This window comes from Rhineura floridana, chromosome 7, assembly GCF_030035675.1.
Source record: "Rhineura floridana isolate rRhiFlo1 chromosome 7, rRhiFlo1.hap2, whole genome shotgun sequence".
Taxonomy (NCBI): Eukaryota; Metazoa; Chordata; class Lepidosauria; order Squamata; family Rhineuridae; genus Rhineura; species Rhineura floridana.
The window spans coordinates 75338765-75366615 of record NC_084486.1 but is presented as its reverse complement, the minus strand read 5'-3'; the positions used below and the strand labels follow the sequence as shown (position 1 = coordinate 75366615).

The 27851-nt window shown below is 41.6% G+C and overlaps 1 protein-coding gene across 6 annotated transcripts in view; it reads left to right on the top strand.

Moving 5' to 3' along the window:
- Positions 1-27851, top strand: part of VTI1A (vesicle transport through interaction with t-SNAREs 1A) — a 396691-nt gene that overhangs the window by 239750 nt on the left and 129090 nt on the right. For 3 of the 6 annotated variants that reach the window (XM_061636007.1, XM_061636008.1, XM_061636010.1), the window contains 2 exons: positions 958-1028; positions 4289-4350. In XM_061636007.1, coding sequence (XP_061491991.1) covers positions 958-1028; positions 4289-4350 — 133 coding nt within the window. Of the gene's footprint in view, positions 1-957; positions 1029-4288; positions 4362-27851 lie in introns of all 6 variants that reach the window. The other 3 variants (XM_061636011.1, XM_061636009.1, XM_061636012.1) reach the window with 1 other exon arrangement.

Here is a 27851-nt window from a genome sequence, read left to right as displayed (position 1 = left end):
AGAATGCACTTCCAGGACAGCTTTTTGCAACAGAAACAGAGATAAGCTGTTAATTTCGTGAATAACAGAGAAGAGCTATATCTCACCCAGAAGTTGTCCAAAGCCAATCAATCTGACAAATCTCCTTTTGCTGCAACAATTTAAACCAAGTAAAAAAAATAATAGAAAGAAGGGTGCTTGCCTGTTAGTCCGTTCTCTCTTTCAAGAAAAGATAAACGTATCGCTTAAGCAGATAGAGCTTGTTAGGAAGTCCGTCCGGCATTGTTGGCTGGACCTTATCTCATAAATTAATGAAATCCAGTCCTCCCAACAAAAACAGGCTTTGAGGTTGATCTCTACGTTTCTCCCTGCCCGGGAGAAATTTCATCAGTCAAAAAAAAAAAATGTTCTGACTGATTTATATCTGAATAAGCTTCTTTTGAGGCGGGAGCCCGTCCCAAAAGCAGGCACAAACGAAGTCACCCTTCCCGGAAGTCCGGTTCATGCTATTACTAAGACAAACTCCTTTTCTTATCAAAGCATTCAAGCCGACTCTGGTCCATATGTGAACAGAAACAATGGAATTCTTTTTCACCTGATGGGAACTGTCACACCTTGTGGGATGCTGCTCATCTGCTGAAGCTCCAGCCTTCAGGGATGCTTTCCAGGTGTGGGGGCTGAAGCTTCCAGAAGGAGGAGCTTTAAGAAACCATGTGGAACGCCATCCATGACACTTTGGTTCCTGGCCACTGTGATACGGGTTTTTCCCAATATTTCAGTTTTGCCTGTTAACTGCTAGTTTTTCTTTTGGTATTTAAAAATTATTCTTATTTTTGTGATTCTCCCTTTCTCTCTTGCCACATTTAGGGGACTTATTAAATATATTTAATAATGTACTTGTTAGATCTTAACCTTGCCATTTATAGTGATAGTCTCTATTTTTTATTGTTTTTCCCCCTCTTTGTTTTCTTCATGCAGAACAGATTGGCCAGGATATACTGGAAAACCTCAGCCACGACAGAGAGAAGATTCAGCGTGCTCGAGAAAGAGTAAGTTTAACTATAAGAAACAATTTGCTTGTAGCTGTATATACACCAATTATCACCAAAATCAGTTTCATTATGCGTATTATGGGAAGGGAGTGATTAATACTTCTCTTTCTGCAAAGTTGGCTAAAGATGGAGCTTCTCAAATGTTTCATGCTTCTCCTTTTTGTCCAGCTCTCAGGCGGTGGTCTTTCCCAGCCTTATTACCCGAGATCCTTTCAACTTGAGATTCTCAGAGTTTAACCTGGGGCCTTCTGCTCCAAAGCATGTATTCTACCAGTGAGCTGGATTCTTCCATAACAAAATGAGAATATGTTGGTTTTTGTTTACTGATAAAAGTTTATCAGTTCCACTGAAGGTCCCAAGTTCAATTCCCAGAATCTCCAAAAAGGGCTGGGAAAGATTAGTGTCTGAAGCCCTAGAGAGCTGCTGTCAATCACTGCTGAGGTAGATGGTCTGACTAGATTTAAAACAGCTTGCTATGTTCACCTAAAAATTGCTCAAGTCACATTTCAATTTTACCATATTAAAATCAAACAATAACTCTGAGTTGCCTATGTAGCTCTTGCAGGCACCACTGTTCTGTACAAAAAAGAAGTGCAAAGAGCTTCTCTTAGTAAGGAAGCACAGTGTTGGCTGATGTAGATGCCTTTTTTTCCATTGACGGGGAAGTCCATGCAAGGCACTATTTTGTGGCCCTGTTTCTTTTTTTTGTTCTTTTCAATGTGGTAGCCATTTTGTATTATGACACCCCCCATGGCAGCCATTTTGTGACTGGCATCAACAACAGTTACTCAAAATTTCAAATGTGCCCCCTGACCCAAAAGATTGGCAACCCTTTCAATAACTCAACTAGAGATACCACTGATGGATTGTCCCAATCTAGGTTCAGAAAAGAATTTAATGGGCTCATTAAAGCCCACTTGAAAGGAAAGGCAAGCTTAAAAGGCCTCAAATTCTTGTCCAGCTTGGATTTCAATCCAGCTGGGGGAAAGACTTCATGCTTCACTTCGGCAGTTTTTTTACTGCTGTCCTATACAAGTTAATGGAGCAACTTCTCTCTATTAGCTTGCATATTATTATTATTATTAAATAATGGGCGACGTACAACATAAAAACATATAATTCACATTAAAACCTTAAAATTCCAACAATAACACTAAAACCTAACCCGTGGGGAAGGGGTTCATCCGGGGGGAAAAATCTAAATATGGTGGAGGGGTTCCACCCACACTGAGGACTTACTTAATTTTGTTTGTGTGTATTCATGCTTGGTGGATATATGTGGGGTAATTTTTTACAATCCGTTGGATTGGCTTAGAAAAACTACCCAAGATCTTCCATCTCTTGGGGTGTGGGGAGATAATCCACAGCTAACTTCATTGAGCTTTCCTAACTCTAACAACAATACAGTGTCATGGAAGATGTATCTGATCAGTCATTTTCCAAAAAAGTGAACAAACTGACCCCACGAGGTTTTGCACAATCATCTCTGCTTACTACATGGTGATGTAGCTGTGACATCCCTTCTGTGGTGCTGCTATGGCTATAATAAGAAGTCACAATTTTTATCTATCTATCTTATCTATCTATCTTATCTATCTTAGCTAGCTAGCTAGCTATTGCTACACAGCTGCAATGCCCAAATTGCAGCTTGGCAATCCTGCTTGTCATTCTCTTAAAAACTCCTAGCTCCATGGACTAGAAACTCACTTAGGGTAGATCTAGAATACCTGAAGCTTTCACAGTCAGGTGATTGGCATTAATGCAGTGTTTGCATATACTAGAACTGGAGTGGGGAATCCTTTTTAGCACAAGGAATGCGTTCCTTGGGAGGCACACTTCTGGGACCTGCATGCCAGTGGTAGGCAAAAGTGGGTGGAGCAATGAATGTGACTCACTTTTGTACACTAGGCTACATTTATTTATTTTATTTATTTTTATTTATTTAAAATATTTCTATCCCGCCCTTCTACCCTATAATAGGGCACTCAGGGTAGCTTATAAAAATAAAATCAGACATGTACATAATAAAATTGTAAGCAGTAAAATCACAAAAACATTAAAATACATAAAATACAATTAAAATACATAAAATACAATATATATATATATATACACACACACACACACACACACATATACATATATAGGGATTGGTACTAAAGGGACTACAAAGGTAAAATTTAACGTAGAAGACATAAGATCAGTGTCAGGCTCTACCTTCAGTCCCTCCCAAAGGCTCTCCGGAACAAGATTGTTTTCAGAAGTCTCTGGAAAACCAACAGGGAGGGAGCAGAGCGAAATTCTTGGGGTTGGGTATTCCAGAGATTGGGGGCCACAGCTGAGAAAGCTCTCTCCACGTGCCTGTCAATCTAACATCTTTCACTCCAGGCACACAGAGGAGACCAGAGGCAGATGATCTTAAATCCTGGACAGGTACATATGGGCGTAAGCGGTCCCGCGGGTACATTGGTCCAAGGCCTTTTAGGGCTGTAAAGGACAGAACCAGCACTTTGAATTGGGCCTGGAAATAAATTGGGAGCCAGTAGAGTCAATAAAGCACAGGGGTGATATGCTCCCTGCTCCATGCTCCAGTTAACATTTTGGCTGCTGCATTTTGAACCAACTGCAATTTCTGAACCGTTTTCAAAGGCAGCCCCACATAGAGTGTGTTACAGTAATCAAGCCTCGATGTCACCAATGTGTGTGTCACTGTGGCCAAGTCAACTGCCTGGAGGGCCCCTGGAAATTTCACACCACTGTAGTATTCAGTGGTCAGAAAGTTCTCTAACATGAATCTGTTATTCCACTGATAGTCCACTGATAATTAACTTTTTTAAGGAGGAGAAGAAACTGTTATGACCTCATCTACAACTGTCAGTGAACAAGAAAGGAGTGTAGTGCTCATGCCTTTCTGGATATTGCAACATCTGAGCTACAAGGCCTGCTCCTAATTCCAAAACAGAAAACAAAGGAATTTATTTTTGGAGACCAATGTCAGTGCTCACAGTACCATTTTCATTGTAATTATGTCATATCATGTGTTCCATTGCTAAGCCTTAGCAAATCAGGTTCTAGGGTTCATTTTTTATTCACTGCTCTCTTGGATGTCCATTGGCTTTTGAAAAATGTGAAATAAGAAGCTCCAGCATATTTCTTTAACATGGCAGTAGGCAATGAGGATTGTTAAATTTTTGAAAAACACAAAGTTCTCTCTACCTATTCAGTCTTATGCAATATTAGAACATTTTTCTCCACAGCTCAGAGAAACAGATGCAAACTTGGGCAAGAGTTCAAGGATCCTTACAGGAATGTTACGAAGGTAAGGGCAAGGTAGGGACTCTCTCTCTCTTTTTCTTGCTTTCTTCATATAAATTGTAAGTTAAATAACATTTATAGATATTTGTCATAATTTTGTATCATTTGGAAATCAACAGCTTGATGTAGTTTTGCTAAAAGTAGTTCCTCCTACTATTAAAATTATTTCAGTTGTTGTAGATTCCACCACCTCCCAGCAGTCCTGTAGCAGTGTTCCTTGTTAGGTGGGGCAACCACATTTCTAGGTGGGGCATTAGGGGAGAAGAGGCTCATAGCACTAGCCAATTCCTCTCCCCCCCCCCAGAGGATGTGAGGGCCAGGCCAATGGAAGGGAAAGGCAGAGTGACCTTCCTCGTCATTCCTCCTTCATCCGGAGAGTGCATTAAATTTACATGAATTAAGCTTAATCTGTTGAACTGCTCACCCTTTTTTGAGAGATTCCCAGGAATACCAGACTCAAAAGCTTGACTTTGCCTATAGCTACAGTCCCTTTCACCTGTGTACTGATTCTTCATGAACTGAACTACTTTAGTAAAGACAATGAGCTCCTGGGGTAGGTTTTGATGCTGCATTAGGTATTGCACTTTTAGATTCCACCTGAAAAACAAACTTATCAATGCTACCAGTTTAGGGAAGTGCATTTGGGTGCATTTGTTAACTGGTCTTTGAGAATCCCTCCTTCTAGTCTTGTTCTTGGCATTTAGATTTACCTTCCTGCTTGGTAATTGAGGGAAAACTTTTTAACTGGCTGCTATATAAAAGACTGACTAAGCATTTGGAAACTAATTGTGGAAAACAATTGGAATTTCTTTAATGGTTGCTGGGTTGATTTTTCTGTCCAGACACCCTGAAAAGGCCCCATGCTGAGCTGAACATATTGGAAAAACCAGAAATTAGGCCTGTGTTACAGCTTCAGGCAAACAAACATGCTTTTCTGTTGCTGGGGTGGAGTCTAACTCTAGCCCGTAATACCAAGTATTATGTATAATACAAAGTAATATTTAACTCTTCAAGGGTCATGTTACTATACAGACTGTTTTATTCAGGATCACTTAAGTAATTATAGGGTGACAGTGATAATGAAAAATCCACCTTCAGTCAGAGAAAGTCCTGAGTGACTTTTGGTGGCTCTTCCAGATGAGGCTTTTGTTGTGCACTCACCCTGCCTTATTCACTGAATTTTTGAGAGGGTCCAATTCTTAAATTGCTCCTGTTCTTAAAATAAGCTATCATTCTTTAAATGGAGGTTCTCATTGTCTGTCATGTCACAAATTAAGAAGAAGAGATTTCCCCAAAAAAACTCCTGGGGGGACCAAGCACAGCTCTAGGGGGGCGGTGTTCCCATTCCCCCTCCTTGGCCTGGGATATAGTCTTGTGCTTGAAACCTATTGTTTTGTATGCAGCTGTTCTAATGTATTGGCAATCCTATCCCTAACACATGCAATATATATTCAAGTCATCATAATTCATGTTTCTTCCATGATTAGGACCAAAAAAAAAAAAGGCAGAGAACCTAAAAATGATTCTGTCCAATTCCTAAGGTAACATAGCAGAGTTCCTATGAGTTTTGCCTGTCAGATCTTTATTTAATATTTCTACCTAAAAAAAAAATCATATATGAGGAAGAATTTTCAAATTCTCTTTTGCCATTACTCAAAACACTTTAGTCAAGAATCAAGCAGGTGCTGCTACTGCAAGCTGGGGAGTAAGCAGAAAAGTAAGGCTGCAATCCATGTCTACTCAGAAGTAAGCTCCATTGGATTCATTGGGATTTACTCCCAAGTAAGTGTGTATTGGATTACAGCCTAAAATAAGAGTGCAGTTAACCCGAAGCACAACAGATCCTTGAACCAATCTTGAACTAACTGAAAGTTGCTCAGATTATATATAGACTGTGCTTGTCAAGTCAGAAGCAAGTATCTATGCTCCTGGAAATAAGAGTATGCTCCATTGTTCCTATAAGCCATTGGCTCATCAGGCAGGAATACTTATCTAGATAAATCCATTCTAGTCTTATAGCACTTGTCCCCAGTGTGTGCAGCCAGATTTGTGCTTTACTTAGCAAGAGTATTTGCCACATATGCAATAGTATCTACCAGAAAGTATGATGTAAAGACTTTGTAGACATGAAAAGACACACATTGAATACACACTAGTAAATCTCAATAGGTCTCTGTTTCTCAACACACATCCTCTGCATGTGTGCATACTTACATCTCACCTTCCTATTTGATATTTTATGCCACCACATAGATCGGTGATTACACAGTTAAAATTATTGTTGTTACATAAAGTATCAATCTGTCCTGAACATAATTGTTTCCCTGAGATACAGGGTTTGACCACTAAGTTGTCAGCTTTGACGTAGAGCCCCAAGAAATGACAAGCACTTCAAAATTGCTAGGCTCCTGAAAGAGGGAAGGTAGATGTTGAGTTTTTATATATTTATAAAAATATTTGTATACTGGTATTTCATTAAAGAGAGCCAGTGTGGCTTAGTGGTTAAGGTGTTGGACTACGACCTGGGAGACCAGGGTTCAAATCCCCACAAAGCCATGAAGCTCACTGGGTGACCTTGGGCCAGTCACCCTCTCAGCCTCATGAAAACCCTATTCATAGGGTCGCCATAAGTCAAAATCGACTTGAAGGCAGAACATTTACCCTTACATTTAATTAAAATTATTTCATTAAAATTAAAATTCTATCCAAATTTTGAGAAAAAATTGTCAAGAAATATGTAAACAATGGCCCACAGCCTGGAAGCATTCCATATACATCCCAATTCCAAAGAAAGGGAATCCCAGGGAATGCAGTAATTATCGAACTATTGCCTTAATATCCCATGCAAGTAAAATATTGCTCAAGATTCTACAACAAAGGCTCTTACCATATATGGAGCGAGAAATGCCAGACGTCCAAGCTGGATTTAGAAAGAAAAGAGGCAGCAGAGATCATATCGCAGACATACATTAGATAATGGAATGGACCAAGGAATTTCAGAAGGAAATCACCCTGTGTTTTATAGAGTACAGCAAAGCCTTTGACTGTGTAGATCATGAAAATCTATGGAATGCTTTAAAAGAAATGGGAGTGCCACAGCATCTGATGCGCAACCTATACTCTGGACAAGAGGCTACTAAGGACAGAATATGGAGAAAACGATTGGTTCCCAATTGGAAGGGGTGTGAGACGGGTGTATTTTATCACCCTATTTATTTAACCTATATGCAGAACATATCATATGGAAAGCAGAACTGGACCAAGATGAAGGAGGTGTGAAAACTGGAGGGAGAAATATCAGTAATTTAAGATATGCAGATGATGCCATACTACTAGCAGAAACCAGTAATAATTTGAAACGAATGCTGATGAAAATTAAAGAGGAAAGCACAAAAGCAGGACTACAGCTAACCATCAAAAAGACTAAAATAATTACAACAGAAGATTTATGTAACTTTAAAGTTGACAATGAGGACATTGAACTTGTCAAGAATTATCAATACCTTGGCACGGTCATTAACCAAAATGGAGACAATTGTCAAGAAATCAGAAGAAGGCTAGGACTGAGGAGGGCAGCTATGAGAGAACTAGAAAAGGCCCTCAAATGCAAAGATGTATCGCTGAACACTAAAGTCAGGATCATTCAGACCATGGTACTCCCGATCACTTTGTATGGATGTGAAAGTTGGACAGTGAAAAAAGTGGATAAGAGAAAAATCATTTGAAATGTGGTGTTGGAGGAGAGCTTTGCGGATACCATGGACTGCAAAAAAGACAATTGTTAAAACAAATTAAACCAGAACTATCACTAGAAACTAAAATGATGAAATTGAGGTTATCATACTTTGGACACATCATGAGAAGACATGATTCACTAGAAAAGACAATAATGCTGGGGAAAACAGCAGGGAGTAGAAAAAGAGGAAGGCCAAACGAGATGGATTGATTCCATCAAGGAAGCCACAGACCTGAACTTACAAGCTCTGAACAGGGTGGTTCACGACAGATGCTGTTGGAGATCGCTGCTTCATAGAGTTGCCATAAGTTGTAGTCGACTTGAAGGCACATAGCAACAATTTCATGAAAAACAACAAGTTTACAACATGTTTTTTTTAAAAACGGCCGTAGAATAAAACCATTAATAATACAATAAAAACAAAAGGGCAACTCTTGTGAAAAAAGCATCTTCTTAATTGCCTGCATAAGCCTGGAGGAACAAAAAAGGTTTCCAGCAGGCTCTTAAAAGTTAAAACAGAAGACACCTGCTGAATCTGTATTGGCAGAGCATACCAGAGAACTAGGCCAATGACACTGAAGGCTTGATTTCGTGTTGATGTTAAATGAGCTTTGCCAACTTGGGGGAGTAATGCACAACATCTGGAGGGCACCAGGTTGGGGAAGGCTGTTGTAAGTTGTTTGTGTACAGCTGCTATTCATGCAGATCAGACAGGTGTTTCCATTCTCCAATAACAGTTGTGACATGGAGAAAATGTTCTGATCCATATCATGAGCAACTTGCCATGTGGAAATGGCCTCACATGAGTGATTTAAGATACACACTGGTCCTTAATCTTCTCATGAAAATAGCTTGGGCTTTTTTCTTTTTTTTTTGCTTCCTTGTATATTTAGCTGACAAAGGTTAAGATAACAGCCCCTCTTGCTTCCATTTCACAAACTTCTCACAATTCACACTCTGAACCGAAGCGTACAAAATTCTCTGATTAAGAGTAATATGTAAATGACACAAGCTAAATTCAAAATCCATAGAGAAAGGAGGCAGCAATTGAAAGGGATGGTTCAGTGCCTGTAGACAATCAAAATAATAATAATAAAAACCTCCATGGCCAAACCTATATCGTTCCCAGGAAGGGTCCTGCGACATGAGCTGTAACGAATATTCTGCATATGTCTCCATTTTGTCAAATCTCATTAAAGGGTTTTGTTGCTTTATGTCAATTGAGCTGTCCAAAAATCATTCATCATTTTTAGTGTTAAAAAAAGTCATGCAGTTATTTAAATAATATCATATTAATGTTAAAGTTCAGCTGTCATTTAATAGTATGGCTTAATCAGACATAGCATTTAAGAAAAATAGTTTTTTCGGGCTTTACTTGGCTTTCAGGTTGGCAGATTCAAATAAGGATTTATGGGCTTCTGAACCAATGTATTTCCCCCCCGTGTTTATGCTTGATGTACCTCAGTTTTTCTTTCCGACAAGTGCAGTCCGTTATTTTCAGTAAAATAAAATCTTCTCATATTGTGTTTGAATACATTTGCAAGTAATTTAGTGAGGATGAGACAAAAACACAGTATAACCTTTGACATTGTTGTGTGCTTTGCAGTCGCAGTTAGGACTCCTAGTTTATAAGTGTTCCATAAGTCAAATAAAAAAAATCTGACCTTTGTGAAATATTAATGGGGCCCTGTTCTCAGATAAATGGATTATGTAGTGAACTTTTTAAAAGGACTTTTTTTTATTATTTGAGAAGGACATTCACACACTCACTCTGCATAGGCAGATTTACCCATTCAGGATATAGAGAAATGAGTTCAGCAAAATGAATGCATGGGTGAGAACTCATATAGATATGCATGTTCTTATCCTTGGATTCACATGCTTTATATTGGAAGGGGACAACCCAGTAACATTCCAGGAAAATGATCCCATATCCCAAAGAGATAAATTGATAAAGTAATTTACATTTGTTTTATATACTTAAGGACAAAGTCGGGTAGCAGTATTCAAGAGTCAGCAATTTCAAATGGGGATCACTCAAAAAGTAATCATAAGGGATAAAAAGAATGTTCAAAAAAGATCTAGATCAGGTACAATTTCTGAAAAATAATCACCAGAGAGATGCAGATGGGTTCTTCATAACATGGCTCATTTCTAGATGCCATACAGGCAAGCATTTAATTGCTGAATCGAGTGACTTTATTCCTTCCAATTACTACGTAGAAACAATGTTATTAGGTTAAAGTGCAGAATACTTCCTTACTGCATATTGAATCTGCTGATTGTTTTAAAGGCATATATTTGCCATCTTGGTTAAAGGCATGATATTCTGCAGTGGGTTTCTACTCTACCAAATCAATCCATCAGAAACGTTTTGCATTTTTCTTTTCTTTTTTTGGACCCTACCTTCTGTCCTGAAATTCTATCCCTCACCAGTTACTTCTTCCCCTTTGTCACCTATACCCTCTGTGAAACTGACAAGACAGATGTTTTAGGGAAAAAATGTTTAGGATTGGAGTTGGGAAAAGGGAGCATGTGTCAAAGAATTTAATATTAGAGCTTTGAAAAAAACGATATCACTTTTTGTGTGTGGTGAAGGGAGAGATATGATTGTAAGTATTAATCAGGATGCATAGGATAAATTAGTAGTTGGCAATCTGTACATGTCAGTTGTTAATGCAGCCCACCAGCTTGGGACACATCCTCTGTGTCATTGTGACTGTCTTTGGGGTTCATGACACATCATTTGGTAATCATTTAGGTATATTCAGAAAAGCTAGGCCTATCTTGTTGAGTGCTTGAGCAACAATATTATGTAGCTATACATTCCTTTTCAATACCTTCTTCTTAAAGTTAAAATGTGGTCCAAACAGTCCTGATCCTGTTTCTGAAGTCACATTTCAACCTGGGAGTTATTTAAAAACACAATATTACAAGCTCAAGTGGAGGGTATACTGCAGATCAGTACCTCCTGGCCAAGAGGATACCAGCATGGTTAATAAGCAGAGTCAAATAGACTGTTAGTGGCAAGAAAACATCCTTCAAAAAAACTGAAGATTTGTCCAAATTAGGAGAACAAAAAGGAACACAAACTCTGGCAAAATAAATGCAATCAGACATTAATAAGAATTTGGGGGAGCATTTTGCTAAAAGCAAATTATTTAAATATACTAGTAGCAGAAGACCGTCTAGGGATGCAGTTGGACCCTTGGATGACAAGGAAGCGTGTGCTAAAGGAAGATAAAGGTTTGCAGAGAACCTAAATTTGAATATTAGGCAGGCGCGCCATCTCTGCTATCTTTTCAGCGCCTTTTGAAGACTTTCCTCTTTCAACATGCCTTTTAGGTTGAGACCTATCCCAGTCTGCGTCTGTGTTAGAATTGCTTAATATGTTTTTAATAATGTTTTTAACCCTTTTTTAAAGTTTTTTTTTTAATGTTTTTAATGCTATTTTGTTTTAATGTATTTTAAGATCTGTTTTTATTATGTTTTAAAGTGTTTTTAGCACTTTGTTTGCCGCCCTGGGCTCCTGCTGGGAGGAAGGACGGGATACAAATTAAATAATAAATAAATTCTTTGCATCTGTCCTCACAGCGGAAGATATAATCCCTGTGCCTGAGTTAACTTTTTCAGGAAGGGAATCTGAGGAACTGAGGCAGATTGTGGTGATGGGAGGCAAAGTTCTAGGCCTAACAGACAAAATAAAAACTAACAAATCACTGGGTTCAGATGGCATCCACCTGAGAGTCCTCAATACACTCAAATGTGAAATTGCTGATCTTCAAACAAATATATGTAATGTGATCTTAAGATCCTCCTCCATGCCTGAGGACTGGAAAGTGGCCAGAGCTTGGAAGTAGTTTGTTACAGATAACAAATTACTTGTAATTTATTACTTTTTGAGGAACAAGTGGGTAATTTCATTACATTTTGCTTGTAATAATTTCATTAATTTTGAGCTGTAACTTTAACATTTCCAACATTACTTTTGGGCGTTACTTGGGGGGGAACTGGGGAAGTCTTCTGCTCCTCTGATTTGTGGGTAAAAATCATGTGCTTCACATTGGGCTACTGTGCAGCCTCGCTCTTCCCTCATGCTCTGTGGGTGTTGCACAACAAGCAATGTAGAACGTATATAAGGAACTGTGGGTTCCCACCCCAAAACATGCTTTGGGCACTACCATACATCCACACATGCGGGAGAGGGTTCCCACCCAGTTCAGAGCTTCTTTTGTATGTATGATACAGACAAGGACATATATGTATTAGAAAAATAGTGAATATGTAGAGGAAAGAAAATAAGAAACTGGAGTGCCCATCCTAAAAGATGATTTGGGGTACCACATATCATACTTTCAAGCATCTGTGAGAGTGTGTTCTATGAAATGCCGTCCATGCATACTTTAGAGCATAGGTTCTCAACAAGGGGGGAATTCCCCCCTGGGGGGGAATTTTAGGGTTCCAGGGGGGGAATTGGGACCACTATTCAGCAATGTCCTGTAGATTATGTACAATCTGTAAAATTGTAGTTTGTTTTTAATTTAATCTGCAACATTCAATAAAGTTTATTGAATGTCACAGATTAAAATTGATTCTTGAACATGCAGCATTATTTTCATTTGCAAAATTAAATTATTATTTAAAGACCAGAAAGTGCTCCAAGAAATTCTGTTATAATATAAACTAAGAAATTTTTCTCTCACGAGAAACACCACCGTCACTCGCGAAACGTCAACACACTATGAGAGACTACCTTGGGAAGGGGGGAATTATATTCTGAACAATGGTGAAAGGGGGGAATGGAGCAAAAAAGGTTGAGAACCACTGCTTTAGAGTGTCATCTATGGAATTACATCTTCTTCAATAAATCATTGTTTGTTGACCCTGCCATGAGTCCTTCTGTCACCAACATCAATGGCTTTTAAAAATAATAATAATTCAGCTATAACAAAGTAAGTAACAGGGAAGACCAATTCAAAAATTTTAAAAATCCACATAGATCATAAGCACTGGTCGTAAGCACTGGTGTAGCATAGAGGACAACCTATCATTTTCTTAGGTGTTTGTCTTGGCCCTGAGAAGATATTGTGGTGAACACCCCCGGATATTTAATCTTTTCTTTGCTTTTTGTCTCTTTTGGTTGTGCATAGATGCCCTTATTCATGCCCTCAATCCAAAAGAAACTCTGGGCCAGGTGGGAAGCATTGGCATCTTGTAGAAGACATCCTCCCCTTTCCTTGGGTGTATGATTTGTTCTGGCCCAGAGCAGATTGTGGGGTGGACACCAGGGCCGGCTCTGAAGGGCAGCCAGGTGGGGCCCTGGCTGAGGGCCCCTGCGCTCCTGCAACCAGTGGCAGGATTGCTGCTGCAGATCGCAGGACAGGAGATTCCAAGCCGCCCACCATTCCCCCGCTTCACCTATCTTTCTCTCTGCTGTCTTTCAAGGCTGTACGCACTGTGCGCACAGGTTTGCCATCAGACAAGATGGTGGCTGAGGTTTCCCTAAGGGGCTGAATCCTCTGCCGCCATCTTGGTTGATGGCAGCAATGCGCACGTGTAGCATAAGTTTAAGCTGTGGGCCAGGCGGGAAGCATTGGTATCTCATAGAGGACATCCTCCCATTTCCTGGGGTGTATGTTTTGTCCTGGCCCAAAGCAGATTGTGGGGTGGGCATCCCCAGCTACTTATTTTTTCTTGAATGTTTTTGTCTATTTTATTTTTGTGTAGATGTCCTTATCCATGCCCTGTACCCAGCAGAAGCTCTGGGCCAGACTGGAAGCACAGGCATCTCATGGAGTATGCCGTCTCTTTTCCTGGGGTCTGATTTGCCCTGGCCCAGAGCAGATTTTGGGGTGGGCACTCTCGGTTACTTTTTCCTTCATGTTTTTGTCTAGTTTGGTTTTGTGTAGATGCCCTTATTGTGCCCTGCACCCAGCAGAAGCTCTGGGGCAGACAGGAAGCAATGGCATCTCACAGGCGACACCCTGCTGTTTCCTAGTGTGTATGATTTGTCCTGGCCCAGAGCAGATTTAAGGGTGGGCACCTCCAGTTACTTATTCCTTTCGGCATGCTTTTGTCTATTTTGGTTTTGTGTAGATGTCCTTATCCGTGCCTTGCACCCAGCAGAAGTTCTGGGCCAAATGGGAAGCAGTGGCATCTCATAGAGGACACCCTTCCCTTGTCCTGGCCCAGAGCAGATTTTGGGATGGGAACCCTCAGTTATTTATTTTTTATGATTTTATGACATCATTATGCATTTATGAGCATTTCAGAAGCCTGATAATTTTGATATAATAAATTTATTGTTATTATTGATGGGAAGAGTCCCCAGATCACAGTGATATATGCTACAGGGTACCCCAACATATATTTTGGGGTTCAGAGACATGTTAACTTTGGCTTGGAGTTGCTGTAGCTGTGAACATTTCTTCTTTTTTAGTGTTTTTAACTTTCAAGCAAATAAGGAACTGGAAACTAGCAACTTCAGCATCGTGACAACATAACCAATTATCAGACATTATGGAAATTTTAGGCCTATAGCATCTGGAGGGCACCATGTTGGTTATCCCTGGTCTGTAAGACCCCACAAGTAATTTTTGTTGTTTGTTGCAATACATACAAGAGCATAAGAACAGCTTGCTGGATCCAACCAGTGGTCCATCTAGCCTAGCATCCTGTTCTCACAGTGGCCAATCAGATGCCCTAAAGGGAAGCCCACAAGCAGGACCTGAGTGCATGAGCAGCACTCTCCTCACTTGTATTTCCAGCAACTTATATTCAGAAGCATACTGTCTCTGACAGTGGAAGTAGGACATAGCCATCATTGCTAGGTGCCGCTGATAGCCTTATCCTCCATGAATTTGTCTAATCTTTTAAAGCCATCCAAGTTGGTGCCCATCACTGCTTCTTGCAGTAGCAAATTCGATAGTTTCACTATATGCTGGGCAAGATCAGGAGAAAGGATAACGTTTATTCTGGTGGATTACTTTTGATATGTGCATTTTCTGTTTACCTATGTGATGTCTCTTAAGTTCTACTTCTGACAGTTCAATTGTGTATACATGTCTGCCCAATGAGTTCAATGGGACTTACTCCCTGGTAAGTATGTATAGGATTAAGTTACCTCTAAGTTATACTGTTGACAAAAAAAATTACAAAGGCAACTAGTAAAGTACTAAAGTTTGCATTTTTCTTTGATGATAGGGGATTGAGTCGAGTTCTTTATTTGCATGTAGCCATAGGCCATTGCACAGTACAAAATAAACGAAGTAAGCAAAATAGACATTTTAAAACCATGAAACATAAAACATGAGGTCACGTCAGGTTTGTGGCCAGGACGGTTTTCGCATAATTTGCCCTTAACTTTTTTGCAGCTAGAGCAAAGTTAGCTACGGCAATTGTGACCTGCTTGTGATTATCGGTTAAAAGCTCAACCACCAAATTGTCAAAAGGTATCCCCCCTCTAGAACTAATAAAAGCAGCTAAAAGTTTTTCCCTGGGGTGCTTGTACAAGGGGCAAAGAAGCATATAGTGGACTAAATCTTCAGGTACCTTGCAGCCTGAGACACAGTAGCACTCCTCTAGCGGGATTCCCGCATATCTGCCCTCGAGATAAGCTGAGGGCATAGTTTGAAATCTTAGTTCTGTGAAGGCTCTTCGTAACAGGGCACAGGTCAGAATATCAAAATAGGATGACATAGCGTGGTTGGGTTTAATTAGAGGAAACCAGGGTGAGAAAGGGGCTGCCACAATTGATGCCCTATCTTGGTTCGCATCGTGGTTGAAAACCCAATTGCGAAGCTCAGAGGGATTGAAGCTTAGTAGTTTCCTTTGGGTAAGGTCATAAATTTCTAATAACTCCCGGCACCTTTGGGCCCAACCCCCAACCCGCTGCTGGTCTTGCCAACAAAGCTTTGTGAGAGAGCTGTCGTCCATGATAAAGATCCTTCTCCAGTATCTTAAATAGGCCAGATCAATCTTCGCTGCCAGGGAAGGGAGGCCGAGTTCTGCTCTTAAATGGGCTGACGGTGCACCTCGAGGAAGCCCAGTGATCTGCCTCATAAATGTATTTTGAAAGACCTCAAGCCTAGATTTAACTGTATGACCCCAGAGCTCCCACCCAAATAGGATTTTTGGCAGGACTTTAGCCACAAAGACTTTTAGCATTGGGTTGACTAACTGGCCACCGCGGGTGTAGAAAAATTTTCTTAGTTAGCCACTAACTCTGGCACCCAGTAATTTGGTAACCTTGAGGTGGTGCCTCCACGAGAACTTATCGCTAAAGCATAGACCTAGGTATTTAAAGGTTTTTACCTGTTCAAGAGATTGACCATTTAAGGTCCAGATGGATTTTGACCTGTTATGTTTCCCACAAACCATTATTTTGGTTTTAGAGTAGTTGACATATGAGCGCTGGGCCTTGCAGTATTCTTCCAGATGGGTCAGCATTCTTTTTAGACCGATTTTATTTAAGGAGAGCAAGACCAGGTCATTGGCATAAAGTAATGATGAGATCTTCCTGCTCCCCACTGATGGAGGGAAGAAAGTGGGAGAAGCCATTGTTGGAATGATGTCATTTATAAAGAAATTGAACAGGAAAGGAACCAATATGCACCCTTGTTTGACTCCTCTCCCGACTTGGATTTCTTGGGAGAGGGTTCCATTCAAACCAAGGCGAACCCACAGGGAATTGTCTTGGTGGAGGGATTGGATTAACCACAATAGCCTTTTATCAATACCGGCCTGCCCTAATTTATGCCACAGCAGGTCCCTGTCGATTAGATCGAAGGCTGAGATAAAATCTATAAATGCCACATACAAGGACTTAAGCGGCCCCAGTTTGGTCTTTTTTATTAGATGGTGGAGGACAAAAGCGTGATTTACTGTGCTCCTGCCTTTCCTAAAACCTGCCTGCTTTTCGTGAATGATGGAGTATTTAGTATCCCACTCTAACAATTTATTTAAGAGGAAGCGTCCATACAGTTTGGATGTCACGTCTAGCAAACTGATGGGTCTATAATTGCGCGGATCTGAAGGGTCACCTTTCTTAAAGATAGGCACCACTATACTGGTGCGCCAGCCTGGAGGGATGGTACCAGTGGTGTTTATATGTGAGAAGAATATAGCTAAAATTGGGCCCCACCAGGTGAATTCTGAGAGGAATAGCTCTAGGGGCAACATGTCCTCCCCCGGGGCTTTGCCAGCACGGAGGGTCAGAATTAGGTCCCCTATGTCCACGCTGGTAATGGGGGGCCAGGGCGGGAAGGAGGACGGGTCATCAGTAATAGATAGAGATACCGAAGCCGTATTCCCAAAGGTGGCACGAAAGTGCGAGACCCAAGATTCCGGGAGGATGGGGGGGATTGACACGAAAAAGTTCTGAGCAAGCCCCCCCTGGACTAGCCTCCAGAATTCAGAGTTGTTTCCTTGGCGTAGTGCCAACCCCAGGTCCCGCCAGTTGTTAGCAGAGAAAGCCTATTTTTTCTCTTTGAGCAGCGTCTTATATGCCCTTTTTAGTAAGAGCAGGCGGGAAATAGCTATTTCGGAATTATTTCGCCTGGTGGTTCTAATCTGGGCACATAGTTCTCTTTTCTTGATTTTGCAGTCCTTATCAAACCATGATTTAGGACCGATAGAGATCCTATCTGTGGCTGCTGTGGTCACCATTGGTTTGAGGGCATTGATAGTGTCCTCGTATATCTTATGGATAGCCTCTGGAGATGTAAGGGCCGATTGGCGGAGCTCAGTCAGCACAGTCGACTCTAATAACCATCTTACACCAGTCTCGATTGCTATGGACCACTTATAGGGGATTGACATATTGATCAAAATGTATTTTAGTTGAAAGGGGAGGGACTCTGGATTTTTTTTTTCAGCACAGCACAGGCATGCCCTCAAGCGCCACAATAGAACGCCTCTTTAGTACTGTGGCAATGTAATGACTGTAAAAAGACATTTCTTGTCTGATGTGCTCTTTGAGCATCTTGTTCTTTTGGGACATAACAAATGTATTATAAAAGCAGCATTTCAAGTGTAAAATCTTATTTCAAGTGAATTATATGTGTTTGGGGTATCATTGCTGGGGGTGGGGTGGGGGGATGTGAGATTCTGTTGTGCCATTCTGTTAATCTTACAGATAAAAAAAATTCTACTACCCTCTGTGTGTTTGTGCTTATTTTTAATCTTTTAGGCTACTTAGATGTGCAGCAGCCAAGGCCAGTACCTAGTAGACATTTTTTTAAAAAACAGTAACTAAAATGTAATTGTAGTGATTACTCAAGTAAAAGTAATCAGTTACTTTCAGAACAATAGTAATTGTAACAGTAATTGCTACTTTTTTGTAACTGTAATTTATTACTTTTTGAAAGTAATCTTCCAAGCTCTGGAAACTACCAGAGATCCTGGTTAGTTTAACATCTGTTCTTGGGAAACTGGTGGAAAGCATTATTAAAGTCAGTTGACATAGTGCACCTGGACTTTCAAAAAGCTTTTGACAAAGACTCCTGCGCAAACTTAACAGTCATGGAGGTCCTCTTGTGGCTCAGGAAACAGGAAGAAGAGAATAGGAATAAATTGACAGTACTCCCAATGAAGAGATGGAGTAAATGGAGCCCCCCAAGGATCAATATTGGGATCTGTGCTTTTAAACTTGTTCATAAACGATCTAGAGTTAGGGGAGAGCAGTGAGGTGGCCAAGCTTGCTGCTGATACTAAATTGTTCAGAGTTGTTAAAACAAAAAGAGATTGCGATGAGCTCCAAAAGGACCTCTGCAAACGAACGATCAGTAAAATGGCAAATGCAATTCAATGTAAACAAGTGTAAAGTTATGCATATTGGAGCAAATAGTCTTAATTTCACATATATGCTCATGAGGTCTGAAATGGCGCCAACTGACTGACCAGAAATGAGACCATGGGGTCATTGTGGATAGCTCCATGAAGATGGTGATCCAGTGTGTGGCAGCTGTGGAAAAAGGCAAATTCCATGCTGGGGATCATTAGGAAAGGTACTGAAAACTAATGCCATTATACAAATCTGTTGTGTGGCTATATTTGGAATACCGTGTACAGTTCTGGTCAACTCATCTCAAAAGATATCGCAGAGCTGGAAAGGGTTCAGAAAAGGGTAACCAAAATTATTAAGGGGATGGAGCAATTCCCATATGAGGAAAGATTGCAGCATTTGGGGCTTTTTAGTTTAGAGAAAAGACAAATAAGAGATGGCATGATAGAAGTATATAAAATTATGCATGACATAGAGAATGTGGATAGAGAGAAGTTTTTCTCTTTCTCTCATAACACTAGAACTTGTGGTCATTTAATGAAACTAAAAGTTGGTAGTTTCAAGATAGACAAAAGGAAGTACTTCACACAGTGCAGTTAAACTGTGGAATTCACTTCTACAGGAGGCAGTGGTAGCCACCGACTTGGATGCCTTTAAAAGAGGGTTAGACAAATTCATGGAGTATAAAGGCTATCAGTGGCTAGTAGCCACAATGGCTGTGTTGTCCTTCCACTGTTGGTGGTAGTATGCCTTTGAACACCAGTTGCTGGGAATCCCAAGTAGGGCGAGTGCTCTTGTGCTTAGGTCCTGCTTGTGGGCTTCCCATAGGCATCTGATCGGCCACTGTGAGAACAGGATGCCGGACTAGATGGACCATTGGCCTCATCCAGCAGGCTCTTTTTATGTTCTTATAAGTTCCTTTTTGCTCCTGCAAGGCACCATTAGAATTTCGGACTCAACAACAACAACAGAATTATCCCTAAATTTACAATTACCACTATATGAACATGATAGCCCAGCATTTTCTAGTGCAAAGGCATTTCCTGAGGTCAACTATCAATGAGAATGAAAGCTGCGCAGAAATTTGCAAAAGGTGCTTAGCATCTTCAATGGCAGGATCTACTACAGAGTATAAAGCCAATCCTGCAGAGGATTAGGCCAACCCAGGACAATTAGCCATTTCACACACATTTAAGTGTTGTTGTCAGGGCCGGCTCCAGGTGTGTTTGGGCCCCTGGGCACAGGATATCAGAGGGCCCTTTGGCCATACCCTTTCCTTCTTAAACCACACCACTCCATCTTGGCTGCTCCCCTTTAAACTAAACAAATTTTGACTGATGTGACAACCCCTTATTGTCAAAGAAAAACAAAACAAACTTTTAAGTGTTCCATTAGGTGCGTTTTTAATTTTTTTGTCAACAGTATAACTTAGAGGTATAAATTAATCTGCAATCCTATGCACACTTACCTTCCACCCTGGGCTCCTTTGGCAGGAAGGGTGTGATATAAACTGAATAAATGAATAAATAAAATAAAATTCACTAATAGGCAAAAAACCTTGTGGTTTAAGAATGTACCTATAGCCCACATCTATTTCTATCAAACTTTAAAAAGCAGGGAAATTGGGCAGCTGTAGTGAATGCACCAGGGGAGCAGAAGACCTGACCTCCTCTCTGAGATTTTGTACTGCCCTACAAATTGGTCAAAATGCAAATACCATTTGGGTTGGTCTTTCACAGTCCAATCCACTTCCTGTGTAGCTTGGAAGAATTTGGTAACATGTGCCTCTGAGCACATGTGGTGGTACACACTAGGCTACTTTGCAGGGCTGCTGTAACCTATCCAGCACTATATCCACTCCCCTCCACTGCTGCACTATGCATATACTAATGAGTGAGTGTGTCTGTGTGTGTGTGTGTGTGTGTGTGTGTGTGTGTGTGTGTGAGAGAGAGAGAGAGAGAGAGAGAGAGAGAGAGAGAGATTTAAGAACCAAGAGCTAAATTCAGGATTAAAGTGTTACAAACAGTCTTATACAATCTCAAAATAACTACAACAATGGTATGAGCACAGGTCAAACAGCCACACACACTGCAAACAAAAAGTATTTGAGCTTTTGTAATTTATAAACCCATTTAAGGATAGGGGGTGGGGGGTGGCAGGGCGATTGAGCCAGTGGAAAGAGCAGGCAGCGGGGGTGGGAACACACACATCACCGTCACTCACCTCCATTCTGCTGCTGCCTTCTCCTTCATCTTTGCCCTCTGGCTTTCTCCCTCCACAGGCCTTTTTTGTCTCTCTCTCTCTCGTGCTTCCTCACACAGAGCACGAGGGAAGAGCAAGCTCAGCAGAAGGCCAGTGTGAGTCACATGTCTGTTGCCCACCAATCACAGGAGCAGACTTCCCTTGCTTCCTCCAAGTAACTGGGAGGGGAGGGGTGAGGGGGAGTGAAACAAAAGAACTCCTGCTTTCTATTGCACTTGCGTGACGTTATAACCCACGGTAATGCATTTTTTAATCTATTAATTAAAAACAAACCATGCCGTTTTTTTACTTTAAACCTACTGAAGATGAAGGTCTGTGTTTGGGGCAAGCTCGGGGATTTGATTAGAGATACCTTACAGTCATCTCTGATTTTTAATGAATTTCAACAGATTATGAGAATTTCTAAAGAATAAAATCCAAACGGCTTCTTCTTTTTCTCTGTCCCGTTTTTCACTTTAACCTGTGGATTCTCCGTGGGGGGTTGTGTATCACCAAGAAAACTTTCAGAGTTGTAGAGCAAGTGATTCTGAATCCAACAGTACAACACTTGTAAGTTTTTGTTTTGAATTGGGACTATACAAAGCACCAGAAAGGGGTGTGGGGTTTTTTTTCATTTAACATGGTAGAATGCGAAAAATCCCTACTGGCTATAGTATACAGCCACTCTCGTGGCTGTATAATAACATAAACAGACTCATAGGGACTTACGCCTGACTAGACACGTACATAGGAATGCATTGTCAGAGGCAGAACTTGAGACATAACTTAGATGTAAACAGAAAATGTGCATATTGTAAACAACTATAATAATTTTTAACCACTCCCCTGCATTTTCCAGAAAATTAACATGCAACTGAATTGTTGCAGTTCAGTTGACAGGACTGCTAAAGAATTCAGTCATTTCTGGGACATCTGTGACCTCAGGTAGTTCTTAATAGGTTTACGTGACCTGAAGCTCCTTTCAGCTGATGCAACTGACATTGGAATTGTCAGCAACAGCTTCAAAGCTACAGCAGTATTTGGGAATGCCCAGCTCAGTGACTGAGAAAAAATATATTGTAGGTCTCCTGTGGAGACAAATGTTCAGGCAGTATTCTGCCCAGTGTCATCAGTTCCTCCAACATATCCTCCCCATCAACTGCAGGATCAGAAAAATCAAAGCACTGGCTTTGAAGTGCAGTCACATTACTGATGGACTTCTTAATATCATTAAGAAATCCATACTTGGAAGTAAATGGTTTCAGAAACGCAAATCTTGTATCCATTTCCTCCAGGACAGTTTTAAATAGGGGACTGAATAATGTTTCTTCAAACTGTGCTGCAGCATCAGAAAACTGTGGTATATCTGCTTGCTGGCATACTATCTCTGTACAATGTTCGTCTGAGCATTCCTAACTTTTCTGCGCCGTCTGCTTATTGGATACTCAGCAGGAACATCAAGTTGCTCACAGATACCTGCATCCTTGGTTTCTGCCTGTTTCAGACCTGACTGTAAGTAGTCCTTGAAACCATCAGCCACAGAATCCACCAATTTATAGAGAGATCTATATTTTTGGATTGTAGAACTTGGCTGATTTGGTTAACATGGAACAAAATGTCATACCTTATACATAAACATACAATAAATCAAAATTCACAAATGAAAGTTAGTAATTGATTTGCCTGAGAGTACCCATCATGATCAAGAATTGTGCCATGTGTAAGCTCTTCTAAAGCTTTGACAAGTTGTGGCAACTGCAACAGAACAGATTTAACTGCATCTAGGCGAGCACTCCAATGTGTCTGAGAAAGAGCTTTCAGAGTCAGCTTTGTCAAATGTTTTGAGGCCACTTCCCAGCGTTTTGTTGCTCCAGAAAAAAACACATAAATCTGATTCAACTTTGCAAAAAAATCCCTTGCTAGGCTAGAACTGCTTGCAGCATGCACTAACACAAAATTCCAGTTGTGGGGTGAACAAGGTACAAAGAAAGTCTGAGGATTTTTTCCTGATATAATGGCTTGCACTCCTTTGAATTGTTCCCTCATATTGGCTCCGTTGTCATAGCATTGGCCATGAATGTCAGAAAGCAATCCATATTTTTTGTCTATGTGTCCAACACAACAGTGGCTAGACCTTTTCCTGTGGTGTCTGTGACATGAAGAAGTTCCAGAAAGTTCTCCTTGACTTCCACTGATTTGTTGATTTCATCAGTGACAACATATCGGACCACACATGAGAGTTGTTCCTGCTTTGAAATGTCTAAGGTACAGTCTACTATGATGCTGAAATATGTAGCATTTTAAACTCTTTTAATAATAGTCTCTGTCACTGTAGCTGCAAGCAAATGAAGAAATGTGTTCTGCATGTTCTTGCTTAGTGGCCATTCGTCCTCTCTTTAGCTGCATGCTGCAATGTTCACCCAAAACAGTGTCATATCTTGAGAACACTTGAAGGAGCTGTAGGAAAAGTCTGTTATGTTCTATAAAAACCTTGTCTGATGACCCCCTGAAGGCTATGTTGTTTCTTGTCATACAGCGAATCACATCCAGTAAACGCCACAATACTTGACGCCAGCGCTGCTCTTCACACTGGAGCTGTCTATGCAAGTCTTTGTCAATAATAGTGTTTCATTTTAGACTAGCTTCCAATGTTTTCCACATGTAGTAATTATTCAGGTGAAAGCTAGAGAGCTCATGTACATGCAAGGACCCCTTGCCAGAAATATGGTTCCAGTCTTTAAATTCTCTTTGACTTGAGTATGTAGACTAAGCATCTGCATCAAACAATCTGCGGCAGAAACAATATGCAGAATCATTTAGTGGTGAGTAAACTAGCCAGTCTCTCTCAGCCTTGCAACCAATACCCACAGTTCTGTAATAAGATTCAGAAGAGAATCTCCTCTTTCAAACATCAGGAAAGTCACTCAATGGAAAGTCTCCATTTGACATATCAGAGCCTTTCTGTTGCTTAGGACCCCTTTTGATGGCTTGGCATCTCAGCAGATCACTCAGTATCTTTTTGCACTGGACACCTCATTGGGGACTACAATAGATGTGGATGGGGCATCAAGACTGCTACAGAGGCGAGCAACTTTACCCTCAAAGTGCCTTGCAAACAATTCACAGTGGGCCTCCAAAGGGTCTAAAACTCCATTTCCTGGAGCTGATGTCAACAGACTCCTGACAATACGGAAAAGCTCCACTGGGCGGCTACTTGAGGATGTGATGGAGGCAGAGAAGTGGGCCTTCTTCGCCACCCTCACCGTCACACAGTAGGCACAGTTATGATGTTTTACTCATGCCCAATCAGCCTCACAGCACATCTTTCACCACTTGCACTCTAGCCATTGTCCAACCTGTTTCATTGCCCTCAGCTCACTGGTGTACCAAGGTGCAAGCTGGGCTCCACAGTGCCAGAGAGGGTGCTGGGGGCAACCATGTCAAGAACCCGATGCACCTCGCTGGTCCATAGCGTGACCAGGGCTTCAACAGGGTCACCTGCTCTATCTACTGGGAACTCCCCCAGGGCATTCAGGAATCCTGTGGATTCCATTAGGCTCCGGAGGTGGACCATCTTAATCTGTCTGCCACCCTTACAGGGAAGGATCAGAGCCATAAGTCTAAACTTCACCAGGAAATGATCTGACCGTGACAATGGGGTGACATCCACCCCCCATCTCCAGGCCACCCCTTCCTCCATCTGGAGCAAAAACCAAGTTGACGGTGTGCTCTGCCCTATGTGTCGGGCCAGTGATAACTTGAGACAGCCCCATGGTCGTCATGGAGGCCATGAAGTCCCAAGCCGGAACACTAGAGGCAGCCTCAGCATGGACATTGAAATCACCCAGCACTATTGTTCTGGGCTCCTTCAATATCACAGCCAAGACGGTCTCTGCCAGCTCAGTCAGAGAAGCTGCTGGGCAGCAGAGTGGATGGTACACCAGTGGCAACCCTAGTTTACTGTCTCCTCGGCCTGACAACAGGTGCAGGCCCTCACAGCCAGCTCCAAGACAGAGTGGTTTCCTGGTGAGAGAGATGGAAGTTCTGTAGACCGCAGCAACTCCTCTCCCCCCATACCTGCAGCCTGTGCTGGTGTTGCACCGAGTATCCAGGTGGGCAAAGCTGGGTCAGATCAACTCCTCCCAGCTCACCCACCCAGGTTTTGGTAATGCACACCAAATCGGCAGCTACATCCACAATCAAATCATGGATGAGAGTGGTCTTATTGTGTACCGATCTGGTGTTAAACAACAACACACACAGGCCAGTGCACACAGCATATGAGCAACGAGGAACCCATCCATGAGAGGAATGGCAGCAAGGTACAAGGCGCAGATAGCCTTGCCCTTGTCTTCTATGGTAATTCAACACATCTCCATGGCTATATTTCCCTCTACCCATGACCACTGAAATTGGGATGGCATCACCCATGTTCCTCCATACTAAGACTCCTCCTAAACACCTGATATGGACCCAATGCGAACCCACCAACAAAACCTGCTTGAGCCAATTATCCCAGTAGGCCTCTGTGAGAATTGGGAACAGTCATACCCATTCAAACTTTTCACACAGGGCCCATCTACTCTCCCTCCTGTCTCACACCCAGGGAGAGCCAGCCTTTTGCCAGTTACAGACTCTCACTCTGAAGTCATCTAGCAACTTTCTCCTATCATTCAGTTCACTGCACAGGCTCTCACCCTGTGGAGGAACTACATATGCACCACACACCCTCCCCACCACCAATCTCCTCTAGATTGGTTTAACAAAAAAATAATAAAACATTTTTTTTAAAAAGGGAATAGAAGGGGGTAGTGCCCTTGTGACTCCCTAAAGGGCACCCCAAGGGCAGCTGGGCTTTTATGCCTCCTGACCCAGCCAGCAGCTGATGCAAGACACTGCAAGATTAACTGCAGCCTCTCTCTGGAGCCAGGGTCAGGCAGGGGGTCCCCGTTCTTGCAGCACTTACCAGGGAATTCAGCTGTCTCAAGGGACAGCAACCTAAAGGAGCGAGCAGCAAGCACCCAGATGCTCAGATACTCACTCCTAGGACAGGTCTTCTTCAGTCCGCTAGTGCTGCAGCTGTTCCCCAGCTGTTTTTACTTTGCACTTGAATTCTCTCTGACTATTTTGTGTATCACCATGGAAATTTAGACCGCAGTTAAACAAGTTTTTCTGAGTTCAGGGCTACACGTTTCATAAGGTTTTGTTTTGAAATGGGCTTATGGGAAGCATCAGAATGGCAGGGGGGCATTTTCAATTTAACATTGCAGAATGTGAAAAATCCACACTGGCTATTGTAGACAGCCACTCTCGTGGCTGTATAATGTAATACAAATGCATAGATTAGGGAAAGGGTACAAAATAATATCCAAGTGTTTGGATATCCCAGTGAGCACAGTTGGATCAGTAATCAGGAGTGGAAGCTGAATCACACCACCCAAGCATTGCCAAGAAAAGGCCGTCCCTCAAAACTCAGCACTCAGTCAAGGAGACTTGTGAGAGAAGCCACACAGAGGCCGACAATCACTTTGAAGGAGCTACAGAGTTCAGTGGCTGGAAGTGGAGTAATGGTGCACCAGTCAACCATATCAAGAGCTCTGCATAATACTGGCCTGGATGGGAAGGTGGCAAGAGAGAAGCCATTACTCAAAAAGTACCATCTGAAAGCACGTCTGGAGTTCGCCAGAAAGCATGAGAGTGCCCCAGCTGCAATGTGGGAAAAGGTTTTGTGGTCAGATGAGACCAAAATAGAGCTTTTTGGTCAAAACTCAAAATGCTATGTGTGGCACAAACCTAACACTGCCCATGCCTCAAGACACACCATCCCTACAGTGAAGTATGGTGGTGGCAACATCATGTTGTGGGGATGCTTCTCATCAGCAGGGCTGAGCAACTTGTTAAAATCAAAGCAAGACTGGATGGAGCAAAATACAGGGAGATATTGCAAGAGAACCTGCTTCAGTCCACTAAAAAACTGAAGCTTGTGAGGAAATTCACTTTTCAGCAGGACAATGATCCCTAACGCAAGGCCAAAGCAACAGTGGAGTGGCTCAAGAACAAACAGGTGAATGTCCTGCAATGGCCCAGTCAAAGTCCTGATGTCAATTCCATTGAGAATCTGTGGCACTCTTTGAAAATTGCTGTCCACAAGGGCACCCAACCAACCTGAACAACCTGGAGTGAATCTGTCAAGAAGAATGGGCCAAAATCTCTCCAACACTGTGTTCAAAGCTGGTACATACCTACCCCAAAAGACTTAAAGCTGTTATTGCAGCGAAAGGTGGCTCTACCAAATATTAATATGTGGGAGTTGAATACTTATGCAAGCAACATGTTTCAGTTGTTTTATGTTTCTTACAAACATTTCCCAACATAAAACCAATATCATCTTACAATAATTGATTTTGAGTTTTACTGTTTCAAAATAAAATATAATGCAGAGTGAAATTACAATGTAATATGAGAGCATTGGTCAGGGGTCTGATTACTTTTGCAAGGCACTGTATATGCTTGGTTATTTTATCTTTAGCAATACTTTATACCAGATGTTAAGCAGCCTGCAATTTCCAGAATACCCTTTGAATCATTTTTTAAAGATTGGTGTTACATTGGCCACATTCCAGGTATGGAGGTGGATCTGAGGGACAAATTATATATTTTTGTTCATATTATGTGCCCCCTGTGAATTCTGCCAGATCTGTCTCCCTCTGCTGTGCCCCCCATAGTCCATCCCTTGCTGTTCTCC